The sequence below is a fragment of the Eptatretus burgeri genome, chromosome 9 (assembly GCF_056783735.1).
Source record: "Eptatretus burgeri isolate ZD-2024b chromosome 9, Ebu_testis_v1, whole genome shotgun sequence".
Taxonomy (NCBI): Eukaryota; Metazoa; Chordata; class Myxini; order Myxiniformes; family Myxinidae; genus Eptatretus; species Eptatretus burgeri.
The window spans coordinates 20,263,623-20,277,520 of NC_140969.1; the positions used below are offsets into that span (position 1 = coordinate 20,263,623).

Genomic DNA, 13,898 nt, shown 5'->3' on the forward strand with positions numbered 1-13,898 from the left:
GATGTCTTGTACATCATTGCACTATATTATCCGTAAAATGGAACTTACACATACCTCCAATCATAGATTGACCTGAATGTCGCCAATCATTGTTGAGAAGCTTGCAGTACGAGTGAAGTACCATGACAATGCTGTCTAACTATTTGTGATCCTTTTGCTAATTATCACACTGACTATTAACTTAGATGAAAAGCACTTCAGAAAGGGAAGGCGTCAAATGCTCAGTGCAGCATAAATCAACGAGTTATATAACCACATAATCCACGGTGTTTCGACACCACCCATCATCAATAGGTAGGCGAATCTTTGCCATCACCCATGTTTTGCGTGGCTGACATGAAATTTCACCAATCATCTCAAATGCTTTTAATCGCCAGGACTACAAACCTCTCTGTGGCCTTGGGGTCCATGTTCTGCAGCCCCATGCTGCCCAGGAACTCAGCAGGCAGCGAGCAGCGGCACCGGTCGTAACCCCGTGCAGGCCCTGGAGAGTAACCTGACCCCAAGTGCATGGATCCATAGAGACTTGTGATGGTGGCGATTAAAAGTACTTTGGATGATTTGTGAAACTTATTTTCTGCTCCATGAAACATAAGTGTTTGAAAAAGCTTTCCGTTTGATGTTGTCACAATATCGAAAGATCTTTGATTATGTGGTGATGTTACTTCAACTTGCCTATCAATGCTGTGATGAGCCTATTAATGCTTTCCTTTCTGAAGTGATGGGCATTTTAATTGCATGCCACAACTAGCAAAAGGAATACTCAATGTTTCACAACATCATCATGATACTTCGCCTAAGTTGCCAACATCAAGATGGCGATTGCCAAAGTTGAGGCAGATTTTCAGTTACCTCCAGATATATAGAACCAAGAGAAGATTGTAGATGGAGGAGCTTTCACAAATGTTCTTGCTGGAATGTACTGTATATAAATGAAAATGCAAAGTGGAGAAGGGGAGAAGAAGAGCCAATAGTCAGTTGCTTTGTTGGGTCCGATGCCATGCCAGAGTCCCATCATGTGTATCACTTGTGCTTTATCTTTAAAATAAATGCAAGATTGGATTACAGATGCCTGGAGGTTGGACATCCATTGATTAAAGAACTTTAGGGTTTTGTGAGACAGTCTGACTGGCCTGGAACACATGAAAACACACACACACACACACACACACACACACACTCACACACACACACACACCAAATGCACAGAATGACATCTGTCAGACTGGCTGAATCAGTGAAAACTTCAACAGACTACAAAATCCAATTTGCATACAAACACAACGACAGCAAGTCGAAGGAGGTATCCCTAACCCTCCTCGCAAAAAACATTCCAAAGACAGTTGTGAATGGAAGATGTCACACAATAAACCAAAACAGCAATGAATGCAACCCCAATGATAGCAAAAAAAGACGAAAGAAAAATATAAAGCAAAATATCAACGGATATACACCGACAACAGAGAAAACAACAAAAGAGCAGAAATATATTTTTAAAAAACAAGCCTTTTTTTGGTACACAGATTGGGCAGAGACAAAGAAGAAGAGGTCAGTTCAACTGGGATGGAGAACGAACCATTATTAATGCCCAAGACCAGGGACACAAGATGAATGGATTTAAGAAAATGGCAGGACTGAGTTAATTGGACAAGTGTAGGTTCTGCAAGGTATTGTTGCGAATTTGCGCCCGCCGGCGTGCGAGCGGCCGCGTACCTCTCATGGCAGCCGCGTCGCCCACCGGACAGACAATTCAGTCGTGACCAGACAGACAATTCAGGAACCAGTCACGGGTGGGGGTTTAACCTCACCACAGCCCAGTCCGCATTCTACCCGCGCAAAATAGTGTGAATCGCCGAATGTCGATATACCTAAGTACCCGCGCGGGTAACCTACCGAGGGGCTGCACCGCGCCGCAGGTCAGCTTGGGACACGAACCGTTTAAGCGGTCCGTTCCGTACTACAGTGATAACCGAGCGGTGTTATCGCCGACCTCGATGGATTTGATTCTACTCCACGAGTGCTTACAACCCCGACTAATGTATTCCGCGATGCAAGATGGCACTTTCAACGGGAAAGGACGCAACGAACAGGGAACAGTTCAACAAGCACATTTATTTACATTGGCACGCATACAGGCAAGGCAATGAGTGACAGCCATGCAAGTATGTAGAGCCAACAATGAATAAAACATGGATACAGGCAAGAAAGCAATGAAAGCAATACCACCGACAACAAGCAAAGGTTTATTCACAAGCACAGTCACTTAGGCAGGTCTACTTAATAGACGGCGCCACAACATGTATTCAAAGCAAAGAAATGGCCACCCCCATAGACAAGGGTGGCAGACAGGGTCCTGTAGACCGTATGTGGTGTGGAGCCTGGATGACCGGCCAGGCCCACGAGACCAAAGGGCTTTACCCGCACCCTCGTGGTGCGACGGTGGGCAGGTCGCGACGTCTCGTTCCCACGGCAGCTTGCATAGCCGCGCCTGATCATGTCATGTCAATTGAGCTCTGGCTCTGGCATGGTCGGTGAGCTCTCTCCGGCATTCCCCACACAGACACGCAGGCTCACGCCACACAGCTGGCAGAGCGGTTGGGGGGAACGAACGGGGTTACCGGCGCTCTCTCAGCGCGGATGCTCGGTAAAAGGGGCGTTGATGCTCTTTCAGGCATTGATGCTCGATCAGCGAGTTGATGCTCGATCAGCGAGTTGATGCTCGATCAGCGAATTGATGCTCGATCAGCGAGTTGATGCTCGTTCACCTCGGACTGCCTTGGCACTGGCAAGCTCTCCCTGGATGTGGTCTCCATGTCGCCCTTTTCCCCGGCGGTGGTCTCCACGTAGCCCTCTGGTTTGCCACCGAGTGCCCTTCCGCGTCCCTGCTCTGTTCACCAACTCACTGCCTCACGCTCTCAACTGCACCATCTCAACTCTCGCCAACTCCCAACAACTCTGACTCTCTCCTGACCCGCACTCACCCACCACAACCCTCTTCAACGGACCCAGATTCCGTAACCACTCGACCCCCTCTAGACTGCCGGCTCCACAGATTCACCACCGATCGACAACACCCCGGAGCTCCATTCTGCTCGTCCTTATTTAGGGCCGGGGAAGTGAGAATCGACCCTTGCCCTTTGACCTCCGACCCCCGGAGAGCGGACGTGGTAGAAATCACCGAAGCTTCGTTCTGACAGTGCGACCTCTCACTCCTGGAAAGCCGACGTCGTGGAAATCACCGACGCGCTCGTTCTGACAGCTTGACCTTCGACCCCGGAAAGCGACGTCGTGGAAATCACCGACGCGCTTGGTCTGACAGCTCGACCTTCGACCCCGGAAAGCCGACGTCGTGGAAATCACCGACGCGCTTGGTCTGACAGCTCGACCTTCGACCCCGGAAAGCCGACGTCGTGGAAATCACCGACGCGCTTAGCGGCGAGAGAACCCCTGCCCGCAGCGATGTCGTTTGTTCAGATCCTGCCGCTGCTGGCGCTAAGATGGCATCGCTTCAGGAATGAAGGTGATGTGATGTTTGTGGTGTGGGTTTGTTGGCGGTTGTGGAGGTAAAGAGGCGAAGGTGGTGGTGATTTGCTTGTTGAGTTATGGTTGGTCCAAATAACGACAGAAAAAGAAAAATGGCTACCTCAAAGGGTCACAGCCCGGTGAACACGAATAATACCCATTAAACAACGGTGGGGAAATCTAACTGAACACAGACTTATCGATCTAACTTATCTAAGGAACCTTTATGGTGTTCTGCGAATTTCCGCAGCCGTAACAGTATAAACAAAGTACGAACCACCTCCTATCAGGATGGAAAAAAACTCATGTCAGAACAACTGTACACACAAATACACAACAGGGTTTCTCAAGTAATCCACTGGTATATCGACAAAAACTTCAATATCCCAGTCCCAGGAAACTCTTGGAAACATGAACCAAAAGCAATAAATGAGAACAAGGAAGTAATGCTCACATGCGACCTGATGATTCCATCGAGCTTGAACATAGAAAACGAAGCATTGTGACTCGATATCGTACGTGGGAATAGAAAAGAAAAAACGGCATTGCTCATTGAGGTTTCAGTACCCAGCGATTTGGCCTAAATGCAGAAATCAAGAAAATGACCAAATACCAAGATCTCAAAAATGAAGTGAAAAGATCCTGGAATCTGAAGAGCACCAAAATTGTACCTGTGATCATTGGATCAATGGGAATGATGGAGAAGACCCTCACAGAGATCTTTAAAAAACCATCCCTGGGAATATTACTACAAACGAACTACAGTTGGAAGGCTCAGTGACGATCCTCAAAAGAGTCCTCGGAACAAAACTTTGAGAACAAGAAAACTTCACACCTTGGTCCATGATTCGTGTGCACACGGTGAATTTAAAATGGTGAATTTTTGCTCATTATTTTGTTTTGGCAATTATTTTTGATTTTTGACTTGCGAGTTATGAGGGATGTTCAAGAGTGATTCGGAATGAGATTGTCACGTCCAAGAAACGGTGTGTGTGTGTGTGTGTGGTTGTTGTTGTTGGCTCCATCGAGGGGTTCCAGAAAGTGGAACGGAACCCTCCCTGGTCTCAAAGTGTGTGTGTGTGTGTGTGTGTGTGTGTGTGTGTGTGTGTGTGTGTGTGTGTGTGTGTGTGTGTGTGTGTGTGTGTGTGTGTGTGTGTGTGTGTGTGTGTGTGTGTGTGTGTGTGTGTGTGTGTGTGCATACAGAGATTTCACTTCATGGTGGACATCACCTCCCTTTTAAAGGGCCTTAACAGAAAGCTGCAGGGAAAAGGGAAACACAGCTCACTTGCTTTGAGAAGAGGTGCTCTCATTTGAGCGAAAACTAACATTGTTTGCGAGAGACATGGAGATGGGAATTGCCGGCTCATTTCTCATCACTGAAACGATTCAAACAGGAGACAAACTATGAACTCGACACCAAGAACCAAAAAAAATGTGATACTGGAAATGCAAGAAGCATTCGCAGGGTGATTTCAGGAATTCAGAAAGGAAAATGTAACTTTATCATTTGTGTTGAAACCCCTTGAAGAAGACACTTCTGCACTCAACTTTTCAGCATTTACAGGAGTAGACCAAGCAGAACTAAAACTTGAACTGGCCGATTTTTAGGACAAAGACATGTGGAGTTCTAAATTCAGAGGCTTGGTGATGAAACTCGAAAATCTAGAAAGGCACAGATCTACCCTTGCACTTCAACACAGATCGACTGAAATGCACAATCTTAACAAACAAGTCCAAATTGTTTTTGAAGTTTGGAATTCTTTACCAGAAACCTACAGTAACATGAAGACATGTGCATTTGGCATTCTGTCCATCTTTGGATCGACTTACCTGTGTGAGCAAGTGTTTTCAAGTATGAATTTCATAAAAAGCACACTGAGAAACCAATTGAACGAGGTGAGCTCAAAGTCCGGCTTGAAAATGAAAACGACAGCACACCGTCCAAACATCGAACGACTCTCCAAATAAACTCCACAGCAGAAATCACACAAAACTAGAAGGGCACTCGGTAGAGCAGATACACCCGCCACACAATGCCTGATCCAGTAGAACATATCGGGCCCAAGAAATTTTCGAATTATCATATATATATATATATATATAATTATATATGTGTATAGTTTTTGGCCCCATCTCTCAATGGTGAAGAATCACTGAAAAAAATTGAAAAAAAAACTATTTTCTGGATGTGGATTTAGATCTTCACCAAAACTGAATCAATTCAGCCTTGTCACATACCTAACCTGTCCACCAAGTTTCTGCGGAATCCTTCTATAACTTTTTGAGATATCGTGCTGTATATCGTTGTAGCCCTATCTTGCAATGGTGAAGAATCACTCAAAAATTCTCGTAGCCGGATCCGGATCTTCACCAAAATCTAATCAGTTCGTCCTTGTCACACACCTAACCCGTCCACAAAATTTCATCCAGATCCCACCACAACCTTTTGAGATACTCTGCACACAGACAGACAGACAAACAGACAGCCACACAGGGGTGAAAACATAACCTCCTTCCACCTTAGGTGGTGGAGGTAAATATCGGTAAGCTGACTCGATGTACTGAAGAAAATTTAATGGCCCCTTTCATTGATACCAACTCAATAAACATGTATTACATTAAAAAAAAACCCCAATGTTTGTGTCTTTGTCGGGTTTACGTGCATTGGGGCTCTTGAGGTATCACGTTCTGACCAAATTTGAAAAAATGGCTCTTCTTGTTATTTGGGTTGCCGACCACTTGTATCGGAGAAAGAAGACCTTTCTCTCTTCTCTCATGTGTGAACCTCAACTATACAGAATATTAAAAAATATCTACTCATGGGCAGCACTTCAGTAAAATTCTGAATGACATTGCTGTTTCCAACTCATTTTGCTGGCCTTAAAGTCCCATTCCCATTCCCATTTCCTTTCTTTCTATCCTACATGTTCTTGCGTCTCAACATTATAATCCTTTGTTTCTGCACAAAGTACAATTGTCTGAATACTTTTTAGTACTGGACCTGTATGGTTGTGTAACAAAAGTTTCCTTCTTTATAGGGCTTTTCAATATAATTTGGAGGCCCACAACTGCAAGCTCCTTTTCTTCAACCGTCGTTCAAGCGATGCCAAGCTCGTAACTTCCAGACACTCGACCCTTTATGAGCACAAAGGTGAATCCAAGCCCATTGCTAGTCATTGATCTTCTCCCCAATCACACTACATTTTCCCATAAATATTCATCAACATAATTTTCACTCATGTCATCCATCATTTCTCAGCCAAACAATTTGTCAAGCAATTGGTGGTTCTCCGAGTGATTGTATGAAAAACATGCTGAATGGAGTAAACTAATCAAACTTCTTTATCCTCATGGGGAAAAAGAGAGAGAATGGTATGGTCGTGTCGACGGCAGCAATCCAAATGGAACGGAATGCTCTCACCCACGATGGCTAACGACCACCTCAACACTGGACTTTGTCAAAAGATGGCCGGCTAAAAACTTTTCTTGAAAGGCCTGCGTTGAACGGTAGCCACAAGACCTGTGCACTGGCTGTCGTGAATCCCTCTTCCTTTATCAAATAAAGTTGCAAGAACTTAAGTCTCCAGGAAACCTAAATTTACTCGATTGCTCATTCGACAAAATAGTGGCAAGAACTAATTGCAAGCCGTAACTTGTTAAATAAAGAAACAAATAAATAAATAATTACACTGAAAATGAGAAAAATAAACAATTTGCATTAAGTAAGACGACAACAAGAAATCAAACTATTTCCTCAAAGGCACGACACTCAATCGAGGGTGTCGATCACTATTGAAGAGGGAGGTTGGAGGGATGGCACAAATCAAATATCGAATATATCCAATACCCTTAGGCGGGCCCCTGGAAAATTTGGATTTCTGAGCACTTTATGGCCACTTGTGCTCCCTTTTCTGGGAAAATTATTTTTCAGGGGATGGGGAGGGGGGGGTGGGTGTACTGTAGTCCAAAAAAACAAGGAATAGGGACAAAAAAAGAACATCGAAGTAAGCAAGAAAGGAATAGGAACTACAGTCAAACGACTTTAAAAATGCAATGACGTGAGCAAGTGTTGAGAACAGAAACTGTGTCGAAAACGATGCTCCAAGCTACGAAATGTGTTTTTTTCCAAGATGGAGAAAGCAAATAAAACATCGGAATTTCTCTAGTTCTTTTGCAGCCGAGCCTAAAGAAACATAATAGACTCAAAGTAATGTGTAAAAAGTAAAATTAAGGCAAAAACTTTTGGGATGGAATGAATGTCTGTCATTGAACACTCTACCACCAGGAGTTGCGCGACAAGGTACACATTTACATCGAGAATTTGCATCGACCGCCTGCTCCCTTTGAGAGGGGAGAGGGGGCAAACCAAGTAGTTACAACCTTTGTCTTATGAGTTACTAGCAGGGGCTAGCCGGCGCTGTCCAGGGAGGTGGCGGTTACTGCCTGATTGGCTGAGCTTTTCCCAGCAGTGGTTTCAGGATGTGTTGGACATTGAAAAGCTATGGAGTAATTGGCTTTATGGGGGTTACCTTTTGCCTGTGGGCCGGTGGCAGCACTGCTTCACCCCACATGAAAAAATAGAATTTATAGCAGCTTTTGGTGGCCTCAAAATGGAAGTCAAGTCCAACGTGTGGTCGCTTCAAACCTTGCCCAGATTCTGAAGAACCTCAACCCCAAATTTGGGGCCTCCAGGTGCTGTGGTTTGGCTGTGAAGGAATAAGATACAAACAAACACACACACATACACTTAAAAATATTTATATGGATGAGGCGAACGCATGCTTCTTTACTGATGTCTCTAACGGTGCCATTGTATTGATGATCCTGCAGACTATATCAGAGAGTGCTCTGTTGGGAGTGGAACTAATTACCGTGGTGAGGGGAATCGGACCATCTCGGATATCAAATGCCAACGTTGGAGTGACAATGAACCTCATGACCCAAGGTAATCTAAGCAGAAAAGGAAAAAAAAACAAACAAAAAAAAACTTCATATGAAATGAGGAGTGCTGATGTAAAGTTAACTGAGGTCGTTTGCTATTGTATTTGGTTTATACAAGTTAATTGTGCATGAACATGTGGACACAGAATAACAGTCACACTTTATGGTAGGTTCAATCCTTGGTCATTTCCATATGCCGACCTGCGAGAGAACTTTTGCCGTAATCCAGACCAAGCCCCTTCGGGACCATGGTGCTACACCACAGACCCCACCAAGCGAACTGAGATTTGTGGTATACCCCTCTGCAGTGAAGGCAAGGGTGGTTTTCTTTGTAACCATATTATCTGTTGCTGTTCATTTCCTGTCCTAAATAATTTTGTCCTCCTGGCATCATGTTTCTGAAATGCAAGCCCATTGGGTTGAGCGTTGTGGGAAAATGGTGGGTGTTGGGAGATGGGGGGGGGAGGAGGGACGGAAGGAGGAGGTTGAGCATCATAATTAAGACAGAGACAATATAAAATTATGCTTAACCTCACAAGAGTATATTTAATCCCCATTCATTCAATTGAAGGTTTCTGCATGTCCTCCCAGACCGAGAATGACATCACAATCTTCCAGGGAAATGTAGGTTGACGAAAGGAAAAAGAGGGTGGGGGGGGGAGAACAATCATTAAATGTGGTCTGTTTGACCAGCCCTTTCATACACAGTGCCGGGTGATGGATGTTCCTTGCTATCCGGATCTTTCCTGCGTGCTTCGGCTGCTCACTGACTCCAAATCTCTGTTGGGCTTTCCTGGTATATACTGTTACCTTGCTATGCCAGTCACTTGTTTGTAATATTCTTCAGTTTCGACAGTCTTTCCATTCAAGCTCATAGTATGACAATTTATACAGAGCATTTGAGACACAACCAGCCATCCGTATAGGTCACGCTATCTTCGCTTTCCCAATGACAGACAGACTTCATGAGTTTAACACTCCACATTGACTTCCTGGAATATTTTCCAAGACAGTTTTCCCATCCTGCGTTTTTCTTTGACCAGGCAATGTGCGTATGATCTCACTGTACGTATGTTTTGATGAACTCAAAATGTGACCATCAAAAAACAAAATTGCTCATGTGACTCCATTACAAGGAATTGATGTGTTTTCAGACACTAATAATTAACCAACGATTCATCTCCTATTTTTGCAAGTCCACAACAAACCTCATTTATTCAGTGTATTAGGAAATGCCATCCTGAGCCACTTCTGCTTTGGTTCCACAGAGCCGTGTGTGACTTGTAATGGGGAAGATTATCAAGGCCTCGTGGACCATTCTGAAACAGGAAAGCCTTGCCGTCGGTGGGATTCTGAACATCCTAAACCATTTTTCTACAGGCCTTCACAGTAAGTAATCTTGTTCCTGACCTCACATAAGGATACACAGGAAGAAGCCACTCTGCCCATGTCGTATCCACATTTTTGATGCCCCGGGAAACAACACTATCAAGGTTCCCCCCCTTAACTACACAAAAATACAATGCATTACCTCTTGATATAATTACACACCCACCATACGGACATCTCCAATTTAAACGACACAGCTCAATCACATCTGGCACATGCGCGCACACGCACACACGCACACACGCGCACACACACACACACACACACACACACACACACACACACACAACAACAAGCATTTTAAGGCCATTTTCCCCTGCTGAAAGTGGGGGTCAGCTTTGCAGGCCCCATGACAACCTTCTCCACTTTACCCTATTTTCTGCATCTCCCCTTCTTAATCCCCTTGCCCACACCACTTATTCCACCACCTTCAGCCAAGTTTTTCTCAGTCTTCCCCGTCCTCTACTTCCGACTACACTAATTTCTATTACTCTTCTTTCCCAATCACTTTCATTCTTCCTCAACACATGACTCAACCATCTCAACCTGTTTCTCTTCACAACCTCCATCACAGACTCTATTCCCATCATCTTCCGCAGGTCATCATTTGTCTTCCTCTCTCTCAACGATACTCCACACATCCACCGAACCATTCGCATTTCGACCCTTTCCATCCTTTGTTGCTGCTCCATGTTCAGTACCCATGTCTCACTCCCATAAATCATCGTACTCCTCACACATGTAGCATACACCTTTCCCTTCAGCTTCAACGACACTCCCCTCTTCGTCAGCACGCCACTCAGTTCACAAAAATTCTTCCATGCACATCTCACTCCAGCAACCGTCGAAGAGTCTGATCCACCTTCTCCATTCAGCATGTCTCCAAGATAGCAAAATGTTTTCACACCTTCCAGCTTCACGCCATCTCCAAGATCCAACTCAACATTTCCTCCATCTGCAACTCCCTCTCTGCCCACCTTACGCTTGGATGTAGCTGCCACACCAGTTAATGACCCTCTCACACCATATCCATAACCCCCATGGACTCCCTCAAAACCATCTGGGCTCCTTCCCACATGTCCATTCAAGTCTCCTCCAACCACAACAACTTCCTCATCTTTCACATTCTCCATCAACTTCTCCATCGCACACCAGAACATGTTCTTCTCTTCATCGCTTCGACCGACCTGCGGGGCATATCCCGAGATGACGTTCACCAAGAGCTTTCCGATCACAATTCTCACCATCATCAACCTTTCACTCACTCGAGTCACACTCACTACACTGTGTACAAACTCCTCAGAAAACATGACACCAAAACTTTGCACACCTTCCGGGCACCCTTCTCACATAAACTTGTACTTCTGCCCCTGCCTACCCTTCACCATTCTCACACCACTTCCCTTCCACCATCTCTCCTGCACACAACACATGTCCACTCACCTTCTGACCAATGTTTCAACCACTTCTCCAGATCTCCCTGTCATTGTCCCTACATTCCATGTACCAAACCTCAGAAACAGATCTCCAAGTGGGGCATCAGATGATTGGTCATCATAAATATATATATAACATCATATATATATATATATATATAACAAGAATGGCACTCGGAACAGCGCATGACTTCACCATGTTGAACAGTTTAGGTTTAGGAACATCTGCATCAGCACCTGAACCAAAATCGAATCGGCTTGTTCTTGTCACCTACCCAACTCATCCACCTGGTTTCGTCCGAATCCGACCACAACGTTTTAAAACATCATGAGATATATCGTTTTTGGCCCTATTTTTCAATGAGGAAGAATCACTTTAAAAAAAAAAATTATTCTAATATCCTGATCCGGATCCAGATCTTCACCAAAATTGAATCAATTTATCCCTTGTCACACATCAAATCTGTCAACCAAGTTTCATCTGAATCCGTACATAATTCTTTGCGATATCGTGCTATGGATTGTTTTTGGCCCTATCTCTGAAGAATCACTGAAAAAATTATTGTATCCGGATTCAGATCCAGTCCTTCATCAAAACCCAATCAATTCGTCCTTGTCACACACCCAAGCTGCTGTTGTATAGTCATGGGAGCAGTCACAAAGGCTCTTCAGCTCAGCCGTCTTTGAAGGCAAATCACTCCTTTTCTCTCCACACTCCTCACTCGTCACTCCCGGTTCTGCCTCCTCATTTCCGGTCCATCATGCATTCCTTAATATTCACATAACTCCCGAATCATCCGAATTCATCCACGACTTTTTGGGATATCCTGCACATATACAAACAGGGGTGAAAACGTAACCTCCACCCACCGAAGGTGGGCACAGGTGACTAGTAGGGCCTACTCGGCTGGGTGAGTGTTGGACATTGAAAGTCTATGGAGTTATTGACCTTATGGTGATTACCTTTTGCCTGCGAACCAGTGGCAGTGCTGCCTGATCCCACATCCCAAGATACACTTTATAGCGAGTGGCCTTCGGTGGCCTCAAAATGGACATCAAGGTGGTGGCTTAATACCTTGCCCAGATATTGAAGTACCTACACCCAAAACATGGGGGATATAGGTGCTACAGTTCGGCCATGAAAGAATAACATACAAATGCACAAACAAACACACAAACACTTTAAAATAATTATAAGATAATAAAAATAAAAAATCATATGAGTTCCATCTCAAGGAACTTCAACATAGAAGGTCCATCAAGCTTGCACAATGGTTACCAACCTATGATTATTTGTCCATGCTCTATCATTTTAAATGGTGAACATCAAGGAAGGAAGCAGCACCTGCCATTTTAATAGCCTTTGCTATGACTCGGCCAGGGTGAGAACCACCGACCTCCCAGATTCAGATCAGATCCCCTAATCATGACCCCACTGACCTCATTCCTGCCAACCTTCATGGATCTCTTAAAGCTCATTTATTCTCTAAGTACTTATTCAACTACAGTTAAACCCATTCACAGTTCCTGCTGCTACCACCTTCACTGGAAAAAACATTTTGTGTATTAACAACTGTATAAAATACCCCTGCGTTGCTTCTGCTCTAACCCTCCTCTTTTTCATTTTTCAAATATTCCCACTGGTAATCTCCTACCTAATATAAAATAGTCATAACCTCATCCTCTAATCTGATGCATTCGCTCTTTGGGCAGGACATTTCATATCAAGGTATTGTTATTGGCTCCAAAAATGTACTTCATTTATCAGAGTGGATTTAGTCTTGTGATTACCAATACCCCGCATAACCTACGCAGCATTAGGAAGTGTTTGGTGCACTGGATTAATTATCTCATCTCTTTGTCAGTCAATGGAGGATCTAACACCAGAACTTTGGAATTTATTCAATGCTGAAGAATTTATTTTTCACTCTGTTAAAATTTCACCAGAAGCTGCAACTTTCACCTCTCCACATACACTACATGGTCAAAAGTATGCAGACACCCTCACTAATGCTCTTGTGGCTGAATGGAAGCAAATCCCCACAGCAATGTTCCAACATCTAGTGGAAAGCCTTCCCAGAAGAGTGGAGGCTGTTATAGCAGCAAAGGAGGAACCAACTCCAGATTAATGCCCATGATTTTGGAATGAGATATTGGACGAGCAGGTGTCCACATACTTTTGGCCATGTAGTGTACCTACTAAACTTTAAATGTTATATCTCTAAAGACAAAGGAAGGTTCAGCTTAAGTAATCATGTGATCCAAATGTGGTTACTTTACAAACTAGAGAGTTCCAAGAACACCTTACCCAACGCTGTCTTGAGAAACAGGGACATGGGTAGGATCTACGAGCAGCAAATTTGATTGGTCGTGATGACGTAAAATTCCATAATATTTTGTCCAATACTGTTAAACAGAAAGATTTTGAAAGTGCCAAAAAGGGGGGTTTGTGTTCTATAGTGTTCATGTATATCATTAAATTGAAATAAAATTTCAGATTTTTAAGATACAAGAAAAATAATCTGGAAGTTTATTGCTGTTGATGCAATGTCTTACCTTATTTAATACGTTACGTTAGTTCTTCATGCCTGTCGTTTGTGTCCTTTATGA

At 44.1% G+C, this 13,898-nt stretch overlaps 1 protein-coding gene across 1 annotated transcript in view; it reads left to right on the top strand.

Annotated features, from left to right (window-relative positions):
- LOC147019660 (hepatocyte growth factor-like protein) overlaps positions 1-13,898 on the top strand; it is a 102,947-nt gene that overhangs the window by 13,060 nt on the left and 75,989 nt on the right. Inside the window, exons 3-6 of the mRNA XM_085894268.1 lie at positions 6,561-6,673; positions 8,353-8,467; positions 8,634-8,776; positions 9,732-9,852. Coding sequence (XP_085750394.1) covers positions 6,561-6,673; positions 8,353-8,467; positions 8,634-8,776; positions 9,732-9,852 — 492 coding nt within the window. The remainder of the gene's footprint in view (positions 1-6,560; positions 6,674-8,352; positions 8,468-8,633; positions 8,777-9,731; positions 9,853-13,898) is intronic.